Source organism: Ceratosolen solmsi, unplaced genomic scaffold, assembly GCF_000503995.2.
Source record: "Ceratosolen solmsi marchali unplaced genomic scaffold, CerSol_1.0 scaffold15, whole genome shotgun sequence".
Classification (NCBI taxonomy): Eukaryota; Metazoa; Arthropoda; class Insecta; order Hymenoptera; family Agaonidae; genus Ceratosolen; species Ceratosolen solmsi.
The window spans coordinates 2163054-2187462 of record NW_011948434.1 but is presented as its reverse complement, the minus strand read 5'-3'; the positions used below and the strand labels follow the sequence as shown (position 1 = coordinate 2187462).

The window sequence follows — 24409 nt, the reverse complement described above, 5'->3', positions numbered from 1 at the left end:
CAAGAACCGATAGACAATATTGACAAAGGGCAAGGCGAAGAAGGAGCATGATTTCGAAGTAAACTAACTATGGAATAATATAACGACCAGTGATGCGAACTCGCCTTGCCCCGATATTGTAATCAATTGTTGCGATAATATCCATGGATATTACATTGGACTGCTTCTTGCCGATGAGGGAATCGATATAATGAAAGTGCGAGAAGAACAGTTTGAAAAAGCCTTAGGTAACAGACAAGCTATTGGTTTCGTCGATATTTCTTACTTCTTCCTTTGCCACCTTTTATTAAAGTGAGCGACTCCTTTAGATAATATTAGAATTGTTAGCGATATGTCAAACGTCATTCCAAGGAATACACGAACTACCGAAAATTTCATCTCATCCAAAGTTCCGACAGATACTGATGGATATGTTTTATAAGACAGCTCAACAGGAATTACCCTATATTTTTTATGACATGAGATTGACAAACGAGGTCGCTTATTAATCTCAAACGCCGATTCATCATGGTTTTGCAAACACTGAATCAGTTATCAACTTCAGGTAGAAGTTTTTATATAATTTTTACTTTGATTTCACATTTTGTCTGCACGAATTCAAATGAATTTGCTACAAGAGCATGACATAAATAGTAAATTTTATAAACAAGTGACATATAAAATTATTTTTTCGATTTTTAACTAAATTAATGTAAAGTAAGCTAAATAAAAATTAATTATTTAAAAATTATATAATTTGGGCTGCAGTTGATTAACAATTGAATATTGCATAATAACTTTTGTAGAATCGCCAAGAATAGAAAACACCTTTCAAAGTCATTACAAATATACTGTCTTATAGAACAGTTCAATATAATTGCAAATCATATGTATATATATATATATATATATATATGAAATACACAGATATCAATGTATCGTAAGGCAAAAAAAAATTTGTATACATCAATTCAATTATTAATTATAAAATCTTTTATTTCCCTTTATTCATATGATCTTATGATATTTAATATCCTTTATTATCCTTATAGGAAATTGAAAATGTTTGTTGCTGTTAGATACTATCTCGTAATACATCGATTTTACACAGTCCATGATTAATAAATAAGTGTTAATTTAATGCATATATCACTACATCAATGCTGTTATTTAATAAAAAAATTAATCAATAATAATCATTTTATATTAGAAAATCTTTTAATGCAGTCATCCATATTAATATTAAATATATTGCATATAAAAATGAAGCCTCATATATTAATATAACCAATATAATTTGTTCAAATAAATGTAATTTTTTCAAAGATCAATCATCCAAGAATTCTTAATTAGTTATTACCATTTCTATTTTAAATTCCATTCATTTTCACGAGACAATCTAACTGTGCACAATAAAAGACCAACATTCCCAGAAGAAGGTTTAATAGCTCAAGATTGTCTGTTTATATGCTCCGAAAACGATAGTAAGGAGAAGCTTTGGCAGGTGATTGGCAAGTCAATCGATCAATCGTAAGCTTCGTTACATATATATGGATGACCGAAGATGTGTGTAAATGTGGGAACGAACCCTTGGTCCGCGAAATGTTGAACGGTAGCCACGGTGAAGACCGAAAAGAGAATTGGGCCGTTGTCATCGACTCTTCGGGGGTCCAATTGCGGAGGTTCGGTAGTGCGAAACCCCCCGCGGTAAGATGATACGACGCGGTCCAAGAAGAGAAGAACGCGCGATTATTTCGTGCAGGGGAGACTCATCGGGGGTTTCACCACCTACTGGGGACTTGCAATTTAACGAGATCGACCGCGACCGGCTTCCTCTTTAGTCCCTGGCTCTTACTCCCAATTGTGCCCAGCGGCACGCGTCTTCTATATAGGTGCGAAATTATAAAGCGAAGATAAAAATATTGAGACAGCCTCAAGAGGCCAATAACTTTCAAAGACTCTGCCAATTTATTATTTATACTTGGAATTCTCAGCTCTATAAGATTTTAGTGACTAATGAATACTTTAGCTTTTATTATATCTTGTATCTTTGCGTGAACATTTTCTTTGACAAGTGCAAGAGGGCAGTTTTGCTTATAAACATAATTATTACATAAGTCGAATATTTTCAGTTTTAATAGAAAAGTTTTCTTGCAATTTTTATTTACGTATTAGAATTCTTGTATTAATTGAATATGTAGTTATTTATGTTTGTGTATTTATATGAATTTGTAATCATCAAATAAAAATATTTACCTATTCTCATATTATATTGATTAAATAAATATGTTAAATATTTTATGATTATAGTTATATGTCAGAAGCGTTTGAAAAAAGAACGTCGGGCAAGGAAACAAATACAAGATCAATTAGATCTGGAGATCAAACGACGCGCACAACTTGAAGAGGCACTGAAAGCTACAGGAGCTTCCCTAGAGCAAGTCAGAGCAATTACAGGTACAAGTATTTCTAAAATCTAATAAATTTTTATCGATTCATTATTCAAAATGAGCTATGTTTAAACTTTGAAGACACTAAGTAAGTACTAAAATTTCGCTTTATCTAATTCAATACAAGATTTAGATATTTTATATACCAAACAGATTATTATTTGTAAAAATAATATTGTTATAATATTAATATAGCATAATTTTTTAATACTGTAAGTGATTTTTTACATTTTATTATTTTATTGTATTTTGTATTGTTTTTGTATTATTGTATTACATAAATTTTACATTCCTTTCCTATGATTGACTAAGAATTTATAAGTACAGATACTTTAATTACAATAGCGAAGTGTATTTGCTATTGATTTCATTTGATTATCAAGATTAGAGTGATGTATTTTCATTTGATTAATAGTTCGTTGAAGTTTATGAAAACAATTGTTAAAGTATGACTTAAAATTAAATGGAGATTAAAAATAAATACCTAAAATGAAATTAATTTAATGTATTAATGAAATTGAATCAAATATATAAATATTATTTTACTTTCATAATCGTTCGATTACCAATGAGATATTTTAAATATTAGTTAAATATCTGTAGGCCTTTATTTATTTCAGGTCGTCTCGTTTTATCCCTACTATTAATCATAAACTTTCTAAACTATATAATAAACTTGACTTTATAATTTGTTTTAAGGTGCAATTCAAAATAATAAATTTTCGTATTCATGTGTAATAAAAGCAGAAGCGTCACTTTAAATGTTAAAGTACCCATTTATTAAACATCTAGTATTTACTTTGATGTTCCTTGCGTACATCAAGATATTAAATAATATAGTTAAATCAGAAGGAAACTTTCACCAAGAGCCAAAACTTCTAAGCTTTAATGAATATAACTAACAATTTATTTGAATTTATTCGAGAGTAAAACACGATTCAAAGTCAGTTCATATCGATGCTCTTAATATTCTTATATGATATTTGCAAATATATTTAGTATAACACTCCCTTTCCTATTAAGTTACTCATTATTGCTCTCATACATGTACTTACACTGATGCACAATACGTAATTCCGATATGCAGTAATATTTTGGGACCAACATTGGTCTTGTTTGCGCCTCATTTTACTAGCTCTTCTTCTTAGCTTTAGTCGGCATCTTTAGTCAACCATCTTCGCTCTCTCTTTCTCTCTCTCTCTCTCTCTCTCTCTCTCTCTCTCTCTCTCTCGCTTTTCTATACTTTCTCCTGTCACTACCAAAACTCAAACACGAAACCCTTTAAGTGAAATCTCTTATTCCGATATAACATTTCGTGAACTCTCGCGCGCTGACGTTTTCGCTGCTGCGCTGATTAACCCTGTCAGCCCCAGAGAGTCGCGATATTAATTTTAAATCAAACGCGGGGAACGCCGAGTCCCGACAAACCTCTAAAGCGAGAATGAATGAGAGTAAGTAAGCAGGGAGATAGAGACACGCAAAATGTACACTAGGCCCCGAAAATACCTTAAACTTGTCTGCTTATTAACTTGGTTATTCTCTCTTACCGTTCATAAAGAGCTAGAGGGAGATGGCGTCTCTCTTTACTTTGACATAATTTCAGGGATTTATATGCTTTGGTTCTTTAAATTTGATACTACTAATTCACGGTTTTTTAATTTGGCTTATCAAAAGAAAAAGTGTTAGTTTCTTTAATGAATCATTAATTATATACGATCGGTATTTACAGCTTTAAAAACATAGTTTATTTGTTATCATGGATATTTATACATAATAAAGTAAAATAATTATAATTTTAAAATATATAGTTTATAATTATCACAAAACTAAATGTTTACTTCAATACCCAAATAAAATATCTAAGTAAAACAAAATAAAAATATTCATACTGAAATTCAAATATTTAAATTTTATTATATTTTGGTTTTAAGTAATAAAATATACATTAATCGTTCTAATGATTAAATTATACAGATTTTTTTATAATTAGTTCGAAATATTTATTTGTTTTTATTTTAATGTTAATACTGTACTATTTCATTGTTTTGGAATTAAAATAGCAAGATCTGTACAGATGTAGATTTATAATTTATAAGTTTTTAGCAATAAGCCACAATTCAGTTTCATTAAATTTATTAAAATGGAAATAACTTTATGCAAATGAGATTAATTTTAAAAGTAACATGAAAATATACTTTTATTTTATGATAAAAGAAATAGTTTGTCACGTTGGGGCAGATACATAACGGTTATCGTTTGAATTTTAAAAATATTACTTCGTGCAACCTGTAATTACTGTAGTCTTGATTCAAATCTTCGTTGTAAACGTCAGCGAGTGAGGCTGTTACTTATAAGACCAAGCTTAAACAGCGAAGAGAGCACCACAGCCTTCACAGTTTCAAGAAACGTTATTATAAACATTAAAATTTACAAAATGCTTCTGTAATTGACAAGAAAGTCAGCTTAAATAATTAAATTAATCCAAAAAATTCTTTAAACTCTTTTTAAAAGCAAATACTAAATTTAATGAATTTTTTATTTTTCTTACATAAAGCTAACAAACTTAGTTAATATATCATTACGATAATCAAATACTTTATTCTATTAAGCAAAGGCAGAGATAAACTAAATTCTAATAAATTAATTAAATAATAAAAATTAACATACTGAAATTTATGAAAAAATACTAAAACAATGTAATATATGTAAAGAGTTACAATAAATTTAAATGGCTATCGATGTTATTTTTCCAACTAGAATTAAGGCATCATTAAGAATAAAAATTGGAAAAACCATTGATTCGTGTGTAGAATTATAATTTGTGCTTGGCAATTATTTCTATTTAGAAATTCCCTAAATCTTTGTATATTATGTAATTCATTTCTAATTTATATTTATACATTAGAACACATTTAAGATTCTGTTAATAACAAACCTCTAATTTTTTCTATGAATTGTTATTTTAATGTTTAATTTATTTTAAATAGAAAATTATACATATAAAATTGAATAGCAATTACAAATAAAAGTTCATACATACTGAATAAAATGCCATGCAATATTAATAACAAAAAATGTTTTTTAAATGTGCATTGTTTATTAGACTAAAATATACCTTCTATTATAGCATTTGTAAATTCTGTTTATTAATCAATAATAATTTATCAAAAGATTAAATAGTAAATTCAAGCACATTTTTTCTATACAGGGTCAATCACTATGTTTTAAACGATTTGTTAAATAAATAAATTTTAAATTTAGAATTGCTTCGGTTTTAATTTCAAACATAGTATTTTTCGTCATATAAAAGTCAGAAACTTTAATGCCGAGATTCACTAAGCATATAGCGTACAACAACTAAAATAAAGCATCTAGATAGATAACTATTTAAGGATCCTTCAAAATATCAATCAATGGCTGTATAATTCTTGTCGAACCCATTACACCTATTTATCTACATGAATATCTCGTTACATAAACACGATAAAAACTTCACTATCTTACCAACATTCATCTAAATGTAATAGCGCATTATCCTACGTATGCCTTTGCTGAAATAATAGTGCCTATCCATAGATGATCGGACAACCACATAATTTAGGTATTCTCGTATGGTGGCAGCCGTAATGAGACGCCATTGATCCTCTCCCACGGTTCCTTTGTAAATGCTCCGAGCGTGTAAAATTCTTATGTCACAGAGAGCGTCAGCGTCGAGGCTTCCCGGACCAGTGTGGAGCCGTCCGACGATTCGCCAACGCACTCTTCTCAAATTGGGCCCCAACCGGCTCAGGGTTCTCAATCCTCCAACTCTCAGTCGTCCACGCACCAGCAGCAGCAGCAGCAACAACATCAGCAGCAAGGTAATCCTCACAATCAACAGCAGCAACAGCAGCAGCACCAACAGCAGCAGCAAAAGCAGCAGCAACAGCAGACAGTCCAGGCCCAGCAGTACAGAGACACGTCGCAGACGAGCTCGCGATCCTCCTCCCAACAACAGCAGCAACAGCAGCAGCAGCCACCAACGCCAGAGAAACCCGGTTGGGGTTACAGTGGACTCGATCTCATAGGCAGTCAAGCCACCACCTTCTGGCAAAACTACCAAGGTCAGTCTTCTATCCGAATAAATTAAGATTTCGAAGCCAGCCAATTCACCCTCGGGTCGTGACCGACTAGCGCTCTGCCTTCCTTTTTTTCAGTTTGTTTCTTTTTCAGTGTTATCTTGCTTGCGGTAGAGCCTACGCGCGCTGCTAGGATTTTTAATTAGTGATCTGGAAACTCTTTGACATATTTTAAAAACGGATTATAAAAAAGTCTTTGATAATAAAATCTATTCACAATGTCTATTTGAGCAGGATTGCGAGATAATTCCATAATGTTGCGAGTCACTCCTGCAATTATCGTTAATTAAACTCAAATTCAATTACACTTCACAAAAAAACAAAAAGAAGAAAAAAATTATTCATACGAATACGATTTATCCTAAAGATTTGACATCTGTTCAAGAATACGTCATTGGTAAAATTCTTCAATTAAAATACAAAAATATAATAGTAATGTTCCCGATAATGGGATAGAAAATGACGATATTATCGTTATTTAGCATTCAATGACGTTAAATATTCATATATAACAAGATGGTAAGTAAACAATGTATGTAATTTACATTTATAATAATACAAAGACGCATCGCAACTTATGAAAATATATCTCTTTAAAGTTCCATCGTGATAGAAATGAGAATTTAGAGGAATATCGATATTGTGCCGAGAATGCAATATTATATTTTTCGCTTGTGTGAATTAAATCGACGCTGAGACTGAATTTTTCTCTACAAAGCTACCCACAAGCATAATCCTGTTCGCGTATCAGGAGGCAGTCAATTTTTCTCTCGTCTTTGTGAGCTGTCGGGTAAAAAAAAACATAAATCTCGACCGGGGAATTAATTCATCTTTTTATTGAGGAGGCTGTAATTCGTGCGTTATCAATTGTTAGTAATATAACCCTTTTCGAAACGCTTCGATCCAAACGAAATATTTATGAAAGCGTGAAATGAATAGCGCTGTAAATGGCTGTCTTTGGTTGAGCTCCTTTCCTGTCGAACATTTTATAAGTTCTTCCAATTAAACTTAAATTCTTTACTTGTTACGATACAATGATTTTTTACGTAGCGTAAATTTATTTTTATTGTTTTTTGCACTTTTACGCTTTGCTCGTTTATTGATTAAAAATACTTTCTTATTAAGTCACAATTTAATAAAAACATAAAAGTTATTTTGATATAATTTAAGAATATTATATGTATATTTCTTCTGATTAATTCAGTTATTACCATGCAATTAGCATGTACAACATGTCAAATTTTTTTAAGCGCAAGTATTGGCGAAGCGATAATATGAGTATAGTTAAGAACAGTTCTCTGTAGAGCTTACGATAGATTTACAAATTAGAAGAATTACTTTGAAAAACTACATAGCTTTAAGTTATGTTTAAGAAATATAATATTTATGTTTTCATTAACATAAAATAAAGTTTTTAATTTGTATTTTATTATTTTTAAATTCTTATATTTATTAACACTTTGAATTATTTTGAATATTTAAAAAATTTTAAAAATTATAAGTTATCATAACTTAATAATCAATCTCTAAATATATTTACCCCTTTCTAAAAAAGGAATGGTAAGAAACAAAAATAAAGAATAACAAATCACCTCGTCAAATCCGATTCTCCCATATATGTAGGGGCAAAAAGGTACTTTATACTCTTCCTCCGCCGTTCATTGTAAGTAAAAAAGTAAGAAAAATCGAAAAGCATAAGCTATCATGTTTAACTATGTATATTTGTAATACATTTGCTAGCATAATGTCGAAGTACAATGCGACGTAGCCTTTAGGAGAGGGAGTCAGGGAGAGAAACAGAGAGAGAGAGAGAGAGAGAGAGAGACAAACAGACAGATTAATTCGTAACATCCAAGAGAGAGAGAGAGAGAGAGAGAGAGAGAGAGAAGGAGAGGGAGAGGGAGAGACAGGCAGAGAGAGGGAGAGACAGGCAGAGACATCCCCACCCACTTACCAGTCTTATGACGTGGAATCTATTTGCAATAAACAACAAGAATTCTCGGGGGTTGACGCCAAGGAGGAAGATCAACGTCGTCCGAGGTGAGCACTTACGAAGCCGCGAGGGGACCGCTGACACTGTCTTTCTGACATGCATTATGAAGGAACAGCCAGCAGTTTTCCCCCGATTTCCCCTTATTCTCACCACTTCGTATTATGTTTTATCATCTATACGGTGATAACACAGCATCCCTCATGGCGAAAAGCGTGGATTCGGGATCTCGCAATGAACTACTCGTGGAAATGTTGACATTGAAACTTATCCATTAATAAATTCGCAATAACGCTAGAAGCCTATCCAAAATTTATAGAGAATTATCAATATGAAAAGTAGATGGACAGTTTTTTTAATGGTACCATTCAAATTTTTCATCAAATTTCTCGACCCTACTGACGTAGCTTCATTTCGGGGCCCATCCTTGGCTTTCATCGGTACATTCTCAGATTGCCTGTTACACATTGATTTTCCTGAGAATCGCGATATCAATCTTGGTTTTTGCATAGGCACAACGAGGGCAAATACATTTGAGATGAAAGAAGAATCGCTGGCCGCCGTTAGTAATGCACACTTTACGCATATCTTTAGGCTATTATAGCAAAGAAAGAGCTGCCGCCATCATAATTTCCCCGACGACCACCGCTGGTTTCGGTGGCGTTACCTGTCGGTCTCAGCTGCCTTCCATATTACCTTGTGCCCCTCTTATATTCTACCGTCATCTCTTTCTCCCATTTTCCTTAACTCATACACATGCGCGCTTCTCTCCTCCCCAACCCCCACTTTACCACCACTTACACACGTCTTATTCTTTTTCTGCGCAAGTTAATTTCCTTCACCTGGCTATTGTTCACCATCATTTGTATGGCTTCGCATTCTTCCTCTCTTTTTTCGTCTTTTTCTAAAAGCAAGATTAGCTTTATTTATATATTTTTCCTTGCTTTGAATTCTTAACATATATATTTTAGATTAAATCAACACATCGTATTATTTTTACTATATCAAATCTTATTAAAATTATGTCTTATCGTGGAAACACGTTAGGTGTTAACATTTTTCTTTAATATCAATCAGTTCAATCAGCTTTCAATAATTAAAATTTATTTTCTTTCATATGCTATAATTAAATATAGATAATTAAATGCCTTATATTTTCTAATATTACATAGTAAGATCTGTGCATTGTTATTGTAATGAAAAGCATAATTACAAATTATGAAAAACGGGTATATTCAGAAATAATTTTTTGTATTGTATTTCAATTTTTTGAAATATTCTAATCATAACTTTCATTGTTATATTCAATAAAGCTTATTTGCTTCTTTCTTTTTAAACGATTCCAACTTCTTTTTTCCCAATCTATCTCTCATATCATTTTAATTCTTCATCTCCATCTTTTCAGTTCTCAATATAGCACTTACTCTTTCTTTTTCATCATCATCATCTCTCTCTCTCTCTCTCTCTCTCTCTCACTCACTCTCTCTCTCTCTCTCTACCTCTTTTCAGTTCATGTTCTCTTATTCTTGTTCGCTTCTCATATTTGCCACTCTATTGATGGCAGAAAGCAACATTTCATTTCCCTTGTATGTGAGTTCAACAGAACGCACTCACTTATATGCAAAAATATTGGATCGTAAGTTCTTCCTCTAAGTAAAATAATATGCATCTTTCATTCGTCTTCTTCACTTACGCTATTACATGTTTATGATATTTGCTGTCTAAATGATCTCATTATTATAAGGTATCTATTTTCATGTAAAACTATTTTTATTGCAGTTTGAAAAACAAAATCATATAATTAACATAAATTAAGTTAAATTTCTGAAAAATTTTAATACTGTTAATATTAAATTACTAAAATCTGTAGTGAAATCTCTCTTCTTATTTTTTTACTTTTTTTCATATTACAAATAGCAAATTGAAAATTCTATGGAAATTTTTAATATTTTTAATATTTTTAATATTTATAGGAAATTTAATATTTGAATATATATATCTAGATTTAAAAAAAATATATTTATACTTTTTTTTTAAATTATTTATTTTATAAACTATCAACTATTATAATTGTATGTGATAAAATTATGAATAAATATTTTAAATTTTAGTTTGATTCGTTTTCTCCAATTCGATTTTCATCTATTTACTAAAGAAAATAATTATTAAGAAAATATTTTTATCATTGATTTTAAAAATTATTTTTTGAACATATATATTATATAAGATAGGTTAAAATAAGAAAAATATTAACATTTTGAATACATTGTCCTTAAATATCTCTTTACGCATAAGTTGGTACTAATTATGATGATGGATCATACACAAATTCATTGAAAATCTTAGTGATAATCTGTATTATATACTGAGCTAATGAAATATGATAGTAAAATTAATCTATGATTTACGATTTAAGAAATACCTTGGTATTATATTCAGGAATATAATACAAAGTATCCAGCTTGAACGTGTACGTGTGTATTAATATCTTCCACAGGAATTAGGAAATAACAAATTCTGTACATTCGTGACTGCAAAAAATAAAATGAATATCAATAGCTATAATATCAATAATACGCTTAATAAATTTCCATTTATTATTTCTAAAGTAATTAAACCTTATATTTATAGCTCAATGGCTTATGTAATATTGAAAATTCTATGCTGTCAAAAATCAAATTACATAAATTTATGGTATCAAATTTTATGTATGAAAATGTGGAGAAATAGATACATGAAATGCTCAAATACAGAATAAATGAAATCGAGTTATCTAATTTTCGGGATATATAAAGAAGAAAAGACGGAAAAGTAGTTGTGGAATGAGCTCCGGAATACAAGAGCGATATAAAAAATAATGAAAAAGAAAAAGAATAAAATGTCCCGAGAGGTTGGGGAGGAAATTTAATGTGAAACAAGAGTATTGCTGCCTGCGGAAATTTGAAATTATAAAACATGAAGATTCATCCCCATTCAGCTTTTTCACTCGTGAATCCACTGACTTTCTTACTCATTCCTAATCATTATACTATACTTATTTCTGGAAAATGTTTGCAATTGTATTACTTTTTTAATAGAATTATTAATTAGAGCTTTTTTTTTACCCATCATTTGTTCTCTGATATAACACATATACGCTTTTAATTTCATGGGATAACATCTATGAGATTTAAAATAAAACGATCGATTCATCTTAATTATTAATATTATTTGTCCAACATAGAATAATTTCTTCACAGAGTATGGATTATTTCCTCAAAAATATTTAAACATTAAAATAATTTTCATGAATTTTCGAGAAATTAGTTTTAACGATTTAAATAGCTTACTTATTTCTATGATACAATTATTTGATACAAGCTCTGACTCATATATGATCACTTCTTAGTTTTATCTAAAAGAATAACATTAAAACAATTTTTAAGCTTCGTGCATTATCACACCTATACCAGGTCTTCCCTCGATTACTTTCCCCTCATTTTCATTGTCTATTGCATCCGATACCTATCATTCTTTCTCCTTCGATTTCATCTCACATTTTCACGGTCGGATTGTCGCTTTTTCGAGAATTAAAGATTCTCGACATCAGTACTCGTTTTACATAAAGATCAGAGCATTAAAAACGCCGAATACGACGAGAAATCGCAGCCCCTTGCTCGTTTTCGTGATCTGCACTATATACACTCTACTAACTTTTTCAGTCTCTGAGCATTTGACTAATTACTGTTATACAATATGATAGTCCAATTGCTTCAATTGGATATTGCAATTATATATATATATATATATATATATATATATATATATATATATAATTTCTAACAAGTTAAAGCATTTACTCGAAGGGTTTCCAATGGACCCTGGAGAACGATTTCGCACGTCTTATTCCATTTCGTCGCTTGAAATGCATGAAATTCAGTTAAGAATCATGACGTTCGTACTCCGCTTTTTCCTCATGAAAAACGTTATGCTTCCCGTGATAGGAGGTATCCACATCTTTTTAGAATTTCATAGATTTTTTATCACTTTTTTATTTAAACAGCCAGTGTATATTAAAACCAGTTGCTCGATTTTTACACATATTCCTCGGAAAACCATCTTGTACAGACGATTTTCACAAAAATTAAATATAATTTTATCATTATTTTCAGAAAGGAAAATTTTTAATTATTTATTACTTAAAATATTATTATTAAAATATCACTGTGATTTGAATTATATATTACAGTAATAAAATAGTTAATAATCTAGCAGGTATCAATAATTATAAATTATAAATTATAACAATAATAAATTCATGTAAAATTTAATGTAATTCAAGAACACAAAGTATTTAATGAATTCAAAGTATTTTATGATATTATTGCCAACTGTTGGACTGAATGTGATGTTGACTCTTTAAAATATATTAAAGGTAATTTTAAAAGTAGCTATTTTAGTTCGGGGTAACTTATAAAAGTATTTTTAAGATTTAATTTCACGTTTGAGAAGAAGCAATAAAATGAAATTTCTATAATGTATTGGGTAAATTTTGCAAACGGAAATGAATTTACGCTCGCGAAATCAAGTTTGCTTTGCAAAACGAAGAACCTCCCTCATCGAAATGAAGCAGCCGCTCATCGAAATGAAGAAGATCAAAACGAAGGATGAGACGAAGAAGGATAGCAGTTTCTCAGCTCTCCTTTATTTTCTCGAATTTTTAATCCAAAGTAATTTAAATCCCGGTGATTCGCATTCTGAACGAAAGGGGGGTGGGGGAGATATGCCCGGAGACTCGCGTCAGCCGTTCATCGTTCCCTTTCGTTTTCGTCGTCGTCTCCTTTCCTTTTGCCTGGCATCCATATAAAGCGGGTTGCGTTGCATTGTGTCGGAGTTAATTACGCGCCCGCACTATAAACGCAGAGTCATAGTCACTCGACCAGTCGGACGTGTATAAGGGCTCTGAGGCGCTACCGAGTCGAAGAAAAGAAAGAAGAGAAAAAACGACAGCATGTTGACGAACCGCTTGGCTGCTACCTATCAGCCAACCTCACTTTCTGCCTCTATCTTTTTCCCGAGAGATGTACAATGCCAATCGTTTAAGAGGCTACGATGAATAGTGAACGACTATTGAGTGCCAAAGTTGGGGCTCGAAATTGTTTCCATTGTCCAGACAATTTGTCAAGGTGTGTAAGACGAGTAGCAAAACTATTAGTCGCCGATTTCTCTCTTTTCACGTGTTTTATGGTGAACAAGAAGTAACCGAGCAAGAAGAAAAAAGTAATGAAGATTTGCTGGACGCTGGAATAGATTTGGGATGGAGATATTTTTCGTGCATAGTTTGCTCCCACAACAATCATTTAACACAAGACTTGTGTGCTTTTCAGTCCCGCTGTTTATATTTGCTCATATTTTGTAAATTGTCTAAAATAAATAGAGCATCTGATTCATTCTTTAAATTATCTTAATCTCTTTGCTTCGCGCATGATACGCATGTATTAATGAGTGAGTACTTTATAAGGAGATGCAAACAGATGGGGAATGATTCGGTTATAGTCGTATCGGATGAATGCAGACGAGATTGGAGGAGATTGTTAAAAGCGTAAATAAGTGTGATAGTGGATACCGTGAATATTTTCGATTTAAGAAATTAATTTATTTTTTTATCTATCTCGAGTTTTCATTATACAATGTTTCATATGATTAAAATTTGTTTTTATATTAATAGTAATTTATAAAGATTGGCACATTATTAGTAATGAAGATTACTAACTGTGTGTATTAGAAATACGTAAGTTAGAGTATACACAGTTATTTATAACAATATAAATAGACGAATTATTGCTGTAATCAATCGAATCTAATGATTATATATATAAATTACTTTTGAATACAAGAACGTTTTGATTTAATAATTATAAATAAAAAAATTTTATATTTTATTTCTGTTATATTTATATATAAATCTTAATTTCATATCAAAATTATTTAAAAAAAATTATTTTTTGGAGAATACTTTATGCGTGCGCGTCATAAGGTAGACAAAAAGTTACTAAAAATCGACCAAGGAGTCAGGACTACTTGAGTAGAGCACGACCTTCGCTAACACCAACGATATCGACGAAGCTTTGTGAAAGCCTCAGAAAGGTCGGCTGAATCTGCAAAGTCAACATTGTATACACTTACGAGTACGTATCCCTCGGGCCAACTTTGTATACACTTACGTGTACGTATCCCTCGCACCAACATTTCGAAGCAGTTAAATTGTCATTTGGATATCAAAGGGACAACACCCGGCGCTGTGCCGAGAGTGGATAAGGGCGCGCGAGGTAATTTTAGCGCAGCTGAAACACAAACACCATTCGCCGAGGTCTTACGATTCACACCCCAAATAGACGAATAGATAGATGGAGACGGGCAAGAAAGAGAAAGAACTTACGTATACGCATCGCGAAATCGCCTTCAGCTATTGTGGCTCAAAGCATAATGGAATCGGGGAATCTTGCTTTTGCTTTCATGACCTTCAACTGGACGTTATAGTTGTAGCTATTTCTCATTCTATTGTAGAGATTCTTTTTAGTTCAGGTTCAATTTAATTCCAAAGTTCTGTTTTTTATCGCAAATAAAGTGAATCTAAGCATTCTAGTTACTTAATATAGAAAAACTATGCTAGAATGTTTAGAAAAGTTGAAAAAAAGTATGAGGAAAGTTATTGAGTTTCTAATGGTAATTATAATTCTGCAAATAAGCTGCATTACATCCTCATCTGCATGGCTTTTATGGATTACTAATTTATAATTTCGTTTACGTATAGTACAATTATTAATATTTATTCTAGGTCTATATCTAATTTCTTTTTTTTTTTGCACCATGACATTCATAAATAAAATAAAAATAAAAATTAATAAAAAAATTAATAAATCTTTATTGGGTAAACAATGTATTGATTCGACACTTCATTTTTTCAACTGCTATTACCAAAGCTACATACTTCTTTTCCCATTTTCTCTCTAACGCTTGTAAGGTATTTATTGGCTTCTTTCGACCCATACCTCATTGTTTCTAACGCAGATTTTTCGACTAGCACACGTCTATCCGATGAAAATCCTACAGTTAACTGGGAACTTAATAGCCTTGGCAATTGGATTTAACCATTGCTCTTTGCCTAAGGAGGTGCCATTTCACGCTTCTCGATTCGATCTATCCTTGCCCGCGGGACCTTCTGTCCCTATTTCGAACAGTACCTCATCCATCCTTCAATAGATACACGATTGAGCATCGAGCGCATGCGACAAACTCCTTTCTTTTGTTGCCTCCTCTCACTAGTAAATATTTCCGCTAAACCTTTTACACTGTCACAACTTATGACCAGCTCATCCCACGCTACTAGTAATTACTTTAAAATAACAAAAAGAATGAAAAATTCTTAATGGTACTTTAAAAAATCTAACAGCTTCTCAGGATAACATTAATATTTTTTTTAAGCATTTGTTAAGAATGAAAGTTAAAATTTTTTAAATTAAATATTGCTTAAATTAAAATAAATTTAAATTATAAAGTAAAATTTATTTATTGAATCATTAAGACCTTTTCTAATAATCCTCTCTCTTTTATCTCTATGCTGCTCATTAGGTATCACTTACGCATCCGATTAGCTCTAATTATTTTAACCTAGCGGCTAACTGTTGAATATATCAAAGCGTACGAATACAATGAGCTAATAAGTAAAGAAAATCTCAGAAAAGCTTAAATTGGAACGTTGAAAATTTATATCTGAAAAAAGAAAATCTAAGTTAGCAAGACACGCAGCCCGTAAAATCGGATCTGGAGTGCGAGCACGATTAGCTGGTTGTGTTAACGCGCTCTTCACGTAATACTATTAAAGAGACATTTTCCAGTTTTCGCGTCTAATCCTTACGGAATTCAGTGAACAAACCGCTTTCCTCCCTCCTCATTTCCCAGCCCATTGTTCAATGCTTTCACGCCTGCCTGCATTATCCCTTTCTCGCTCAGTCTACTAATTACCGCTGAGCATCATCCTGCGTCCGCATATCAGCAAAGCCCTTTTTCACGGGCCGCGTGTAAATGTGCCATAAATGTGGTGGTCTAATTTTGCTGAATGCTTAGCAGTTACCAATGGCAGCCATAAGCACTCACAGGTCCTATAATTTACGCGACAATGCTATACTCCTTTGTTAGTTAGGCTGCGAATTATTCGACGCCATTACTTTTTAAACTGAACTTAACATATGAATGCCTAGTGATGCATCGACACGAACTTAAAATGAATGAATTTCAATAATACTAGTGCTTTACACTTATAATATACTTCGATCTTTATTTTTATTAAAGACGTTTTTTGAACATTATTTTTGCAGATTCTTTGGCAGAGTTTGAATTTGAAAGAAAATCGCGCCAACATCCAGCAGCCGACAGGGATCAAGTCAAGTCTCCACTTCAAGGTACGTTCAGATTTTTGAATTACTACCTAAAAATGTATTAACCATTTTCGCGTAGCTGATAGTATTTAATTATTTTATTGGTTTTAATGAACATTATTACAAAATATTGCTGTCATTTATAAATGTAATATAATGCATTCGCATAGATAATTAATGCAATTAAATTTTTCTATTCATGTAACGTAATTATGATATAATTAAAAGAATGTACATAATCTTTAATTAATTTTGGTATAAATTTTTACAAAATTATTCTATCATAATTCATTTTATTATTAATATTTAAAATGTGATGAGTTTATGCGCATTGAGTAAAAAACAATAAGTTTCAGTATATTTGGAGAGAATAAATAATATTGATACAAGATTGATTTATGGCCAAAGGATTTTTATATTTATTTAGAAAAAATTATGCTAATTTATAATTCAAATTAATGTAATTTTCTAATTAAATACTGTGATTAACATAATGTACTGTATGAAGCAACTATTATTTTTTCTGTAAAGTAACAGTCATCTTCATTAAAAATATATTTAAAAAAATAGAGTTTTAGGTGCAGATGTTCTATATTTTATTTAATCAGAATTTGTATTTTTTTTCTAAAGATATTCCTCGAATTAATTCAATATATCTGTTTTAAATAAAATAAAAATGTAATTATCATCAATAATATTATTGATTGTGTTTTTATACAAGCTTGAGGTTTATAATTAAAGTTGAAAGCGTCATCAATCTAAAAATAAAAAGAGCTAATTAAATTTATAAACTTGTTTTTGTTATATCAGCTAACTCAACCACATATATTCTCCAAAGTTTGGAATAGATGGTTATACGATAGTTATGATACTCTCTTAACAAACCATTCAAGTGCTCAGTTATTAGCACAGCTGCAGAATGAATCTTTCCTAAGGCGTGTTACAGAAATTAGAAATACGTGCACCACTTCTCACTTCCAACAATCTTCTTTAGAAATAAATAACAATATATTCTATATAGATGGCACATCAATGGAAAAAATGAAAAGAGGAAGAAAAAAGAATGGGTAGTGAGTGGGAAAGAAAAAGATAAATAAAAAATTTACACTTCCCCAGATTTTTTCGAAATTCGTATGCTGAGAAACGGTAGGGGCACACTTTCTTCAAACCAAAATCTAAGTTCGATCTTTAATTAGAATCTAGCGAGCTCCCAACTTGCCAGCTCAGCTGCTTTCGCATTTCTTGCACCCGAACGTTATCGCACCGCACTCGACAGAGCGTCTATTCTTCGACTTCTTACACAACTTGTATTTGTCTTTACTCCACCTACTAGTTTCATCTCAAGTTTTCGCTAGGGCAAAAACAGCAGCCGCAATTATTTTGCAAGTGGCCAAGGAACTTTCCTCCGAAGATGGAGGCTGTCTTTTCTCCGAATTTCCACGGAGTGAAGAAGAGCAAAGGAATTTTTTGTCGAGTGTGATTTCCGCGAAAATTTCAATTAAATGGAAATTGAGTTCGGGCTCCTACGCTCCATCAGGCAATAAATTTTGTTGTTTACGAGGTGGAGAACCACCTTGCCAAAGTTCTTGTAATACATTTATTATTCTTTGTAGTAAATGTCATTAATCTACGATTGAAGAAATCATATTCCTCAGTTTCTATTACTTTAATTCTAATGCATTCACACGTTTGATTTAGTGGTGATCAATTTATTTAATAAAATTTTATATTTAAAAAAAAATTATCACTCAAATAATTTAGAAAAAGTTTCCAATTCATCCAAAAATATTAAACTGTAATATTATAATTCTTACACCGTTAAATTAACTAATAATTTCTTATAAATTACAGTTTTAAAAAGTGTCAAATTTATGAATCTAATTCATATAAGCAAAAATATCAATTTTGTTATTAAAAACAAATGTTTTCTTATTACAAAAATAACGATTCTTAAGCTCAGGAAAGACTTTAATTTAAGATAGTATAGTAAAATTCATTTATAAATCGCATGCAAATCAATACATGCTGAATCATATTGCCTAGCCAGCATCAAAGAATTATTATTATATTCGGCGTCCTCTCTGTAACTCTGATAATTGTGATATAAAATTCTTGACTAAGAAAACTATTACAGTACTAGTCCATCCCTTCATTGGCCAAACCTCCGAGAATTTAGACTCGTGCACAAGATAAGAGTAGAGAGCATATTATGGTCACTCTGTCAGAGTGGTATACGTATGCGAAATTCGAACGACTATTGAAATACATAGAAAAATACGATGAAAAAGACAAAATGGAATAATAAGGAACGTGCGACTAAAAGTGCTGGCCCATCTTCATCAATCTTTGATTACCGAGTCACGAAACGATTAATGCCGTGCCGCGGACTTTTACAATCATAAACGACAGTTCGATATAAAAGTGGAGACTCGCCGACAGAGCACTCAAAGGATGGGCGTCGCTCGATGACTCGTCACTAGCCTCAATTCATTGGGGCCTAGTTCTTTTGAAGGCATAGGAGCGACTTATGCCACTCCAACTATTTCTTTTCTACCCTCTTCGATTTACCGCCGCACACGCGAAAACAATCTTTTTCAATGCATGTTTTTACATTCGAAAACGACGGACATTCGATTATTAACATATCAACGATTTCATTCATATTTGGTGAGTGAATATTACAATTTAAGCATGAAAATTTTTCATGCTGCACTTAAATTCGATTATTTAATTATTATTCTCTTTGTGTGTGTGTGTGTGTGTGTGTGTGTGTGTGTGTGTGTGTGTGTGTACGCGTGCACTTGTACCTATGTACTTACGTATAGATATTTAAACCGAAACATATTGAAAAATATTAACTTATTTAGCAAAGATTATGTATTTTTTAACGATAGTTAAATTTTAAAATTTGTTAAAAGAAAAAAATAATTTTCTTATCGTATTTACCTCATTATAGTTATGTAATATTCCGTTTAATATAAAAGTAATATAGTTCTTATCGGAAAATTATAAAACAATGACAGTAAAATAAATTCAAACCACATTACATGCTACATAATAATAATAATTATTATTATTACTCAGAATTTTTTTACAGTTAATAAATAATGAACGAGCGTTTTTTGTGACAACGAAATAATGTACATACATATGTTTTTGGGAATAATAGTCCTTCTATACAATTTATATATTTTATTCTTTTCTAAGAAAAGAAACGATAGAAATTGTGATCGAATGAAAAAATACCGTGTGACCAAACTAGAAGATATGAGATGAATTATTATAAAGTGGAGAGTATTTCATATTTATTCAAATTCTCGATATAATTTTAATAATTATAATTATTTCAGAATTCTAAATTTTATATATAATGTTCTATATTATAGTTTGATAAAACTAGATTTACCAACGATTATAATATGTAATTATTAATTACTACACGAAACCAATCTAACATTTACTATAAAGAATTACTATAAATAATATAAAGAATTCTGCAATATCTATGAAATGTACTAAAATGAGTTTCTATGTAACAGTAATTCCACATAAGTTAAAATACTTGAATTTTTAAAAAATATTTTTGCATTTAGTAAAATACTAACAACAGTTTCTTATCTAATTATAACTACTTAATCAACATTTACCAAGCATCTATGTATATATATTACTTTATTAGACAGTACATCAATCCTAGTATAAAACTTTATTTTTTAGTACGAATTAATATATTTTGAATATGTAAATATAAGAAAATGTAAGTTTCAATAAGTGATAAAAGTTTATAATTTTCCTTATGTAGAAGTATACGATTATAAGTAAAAGCAATGCTTTGCATTTTATGTTTCAGAGTCACGAGCTGGCTATTACAAGAACTCGGTTCTTTTCACGAGCGCAACCTAGAAACGATCGCACTTAGTAAAAGCGCAATAAATGTAGCAACGCTTGATGTACATTGACTCTATTGTCACTGTGTGATGAAGCGAAAGGAAGACAAATGGCGGAGATCGAGAAAGACAAGAGGTAGAGGAGCATTTAAAAGATACGCGGAAAATGGAAACGTGAATTGAAGAAGAAAGCTCCACTCTAGCGACACCAAAAGCAAAGACATATCAAAGACCGCGCGAATGGAAGTCGGAACTAACTCGAGAAAAATAATTGACTTCTTTTACAATTGCGGGTCGGCTTTTTGTGTCACGTACGATCTCGATCCTCTCGTGCATGAGAGTCAGATATCATATAATAACAAAGAATATCTCTTTCAGATAAGAAATTCCGAGTAAATACATTATAAATTAGTGAAAATATTATAAATACATATAAATGCTATATTCATATATGAATAAAAAATATATATGTATGCATATAAATATATACATATTCGTGTATTTATATTTATATCTATACGATATGAATATTTATATATATAACGAACAAAAGAGAGCAAAATGCATTCTTCAACGCTAAATAAGATAGAAAAAAATATTAGAATAAAAACAAGAGATATTCGAATTAATTGCATGTGGTAAATTCGAGATGGAGTATAAAAAAGAAATAACACGCAAAAGTGAAAAGATAGCCACATATAGAGAAAAAAAGAGAAAAAGATAAAATGAGAGAGTGAGAGAGAGAAAGAAAGAGAGAAAAAGAGACACAGAGAGAAAGCAAATAAAGAGAGATATTTATAAAGACTGCTTTATTGAGATTGTGTGCGCGCATGTGCATTCGCGCGTGCGTGCGGGCGTATGTGTGCGTGTGTATATGTGTGGGACAGAAAAGGAGTTAGAGGGTTTGAGAGGGAGGAACTGAGAGCAGAGGATGATAGAGCGCGTTTGCGTGTGTGATTTCCTAATGCTGGTTTAAAATAAATAGAAAGTTACAAATATAAAAAAAAATTGACGACACAAAAACGACTATACGTTCTAAAAGAAATCGAACAAAATAGTTAGTCCATTATAGTTTAAGATATAAATAAAATGGAACTCGACTCGTTCGTTCATTCGGAATTCACCGTAATCGACTCTTATTATTATCATCATCGCCATCATTAATATTATTCTCATTATACACATTCTTATTCTTCCTCTTCTTCTTCGTCTTCTTCTTCTTCTTCTTCTTATTATTATTATTATTATTATTATTATTATTATTTTTATTATTTTTTATTATATCTATAATTATTATTACTATCCCTATTATTAAGAACAATAGTACCATTATTATTATTATTATTGTAATATTTATCAGCATTATCATTATTATCATTGTAACGTATCTTGATATTGGTCAATAAATCTATGTTTGAATGGAGTTCGAATCGCAAAGATTCGTCAAAAAAAGTAAGAAATAAAAGGTTGTTGGCGTTCTCAACCAAAGTATTATTTTGCAATGAGGAATTAAAAAAAGAAAGATTGGTAGAGAGCCTTTGCTTCCTCACGTATTTTGTTTATGACATTTAAAACCAAACCTTTATAGATTAGAGTGTGATTTTTTTAAATGACTCGATAAATTATATATATATATATATATATATATATATGCGTATGTATGTATGTATGCATGTATGCTTGCATGTATGCATGTATGTATATAGAATAAAACGAAAATAACGAGTCAAAAATAAGCGAGAAATAAAATGAAACAAACAAAAATAATTAAAGTTAGTCTTTTTGAGAACGAATCCGATTTGCTTCGATCGATTTAAGGATTGAGAAAATAATGTATTATATTATGAACTAACAAGAAAAAAGAAAATGAAAAGAGAATAACCGTTTTAGAAATAAAGCAGGGGGTTGCATATAACGACGATTAGACATTACTAGCGCGTTTTTAATATAATACTTTTATTTATATAAATAAACAAAATAAAATGAAATAACTCAGTTATTCACGAGAAATATGTCTAATCTATGTGCGTGTGACACCAACCCGCCTTTCATTCGTCTCGAGCGGCGGAAATTTTTCTTCTTCGGACGCTGCCCGACTGAAAAAGCGACCATGACTTTCGAAATTCGATGATTGAAGCATCGAGAACGCGTGTAGCGAACCAAAAGGAGTAACATATGGTCTTAAAAAATCTATATTGAAATCAAATATTAATTAGTCTTTTTTACCTGCAATTTTATTAGCGACTTGTTAATTAGGTTTTTGTATTAAAAATTCTTTTCTAGTTTTCCATTAACAATGCATTTCCATTTTTAATCAATAAAGTACAATGTGTAAAAATATATTTTTATAATATCTTGCCTTTTTTTACAATTTTGGTAAAGAATTTAACGTTCTATATTGTTTTATACCATATAACTAAGAAGCTATAGGAATATTTTATCAGTTACAAAATATTTTTTCAGAAAAACTTCATAATTAATTATGAGTTATATAATTGTGAATAATATTTCATGAAATTATTATTACAATTTTAATAGATTTTAAATTATTCCCATGTCAATATTGATATAAAAATATACATTTTATAGACTGTTTCGAGGCATGACTGAATACAATTTGAAATATCAAATTTCCTAATAAACGCTTTGGTAATAAACGAGTTCGTTGTACTTGTATTTAAATGAACTTGGCTACTAAAGGAATTTTTATCAATACAAAAGATACGTAAGTTATAAATGAAGAAGAAAAAATTTGCCGTTCGATACTGGGCGTTGAAGTTTAACCTTTAAGATCCGTGTAAAAAGTCTTTTAGTTTTAAGGAATAAGGCATACTTGTGTTGTAAAGTTCACGTAATCATAGAGTACATCTAGGTATCGGCTAAGTCCGGCTAGAGAAAAGTTATTAAAGTAGAGACCGAGAATTCAAACACCGATTGCTGATCGATATTTGCCATCGCCAACTGTCACGCGTGTAATCACATATTCAAACACACAAAAATCCATGCATTCACACACACACATACACACATGCGCACGTATCTATCTATCTATCTATCTATATATATATATATATATATATATATATATATAAACACACACAAACAGAGATTTTTATACACCTACACATGTACGCATACGCATGTGCGACTATGCATATAATATACATATATACAAAGAATAGGGAAGAAAGTCACCGCTCTCAAGATATCCACATGCGTCTCCTTTTCCTCTCTTCATAAATACACGAACGGTGCATAATGCAGAAAAAATGCATTGAACTCAAAGCGCCCAAAGTCGCCAATTGCCGGCAATCGAAATATCGTTCAATACCCTTTTATGTCTTTTACACGATGATTCTTGGGTGTCATTCATCATCACATTACGTATAGATAATTTTTGACTTTACTTTTGTCACTTGTGTATCTTCCTATGCATAGCGGAGATTTGTGAATTAACACTCGCAACCATGTGAAAATAAATACAAATGTATTTATTTTCTTTTGTAATTAGTGTGTTGCGAGAGTTCTATTCTTCAATGTATAATAAAAGTAAACTGAAGCTCGGCGA

At 30.9% G+C, this 24409-nt stretch overlaps 1 protein-coding gene across 1 annotated transcript in view; it reads left to right on the top strand.

The window, feature by feature from the left end:
- dac (dachshund family transcription factor) overlaps window positions 1-20916 on the top strand; it is a 321970-nt gene extending 301054 nt beyond the window's left edge. The window contains 4 exon segments of the mRNA XM_011502797.1: window positions 2290-2436; window positions 6128-6532; window positions 16895-16978; window positions 20805-20916. Coding sequence (XP_011501099.1) covers window positions 2290-2436; window positions 6128-6532; window positions 16895-16978; window positions 20805-20857 — 689 coding nt within the window. The 3' untranslated portion in view covers window positions 20858-20916.
- Window positions 20917-24409: the final 3493 nt, after the last annotated feature.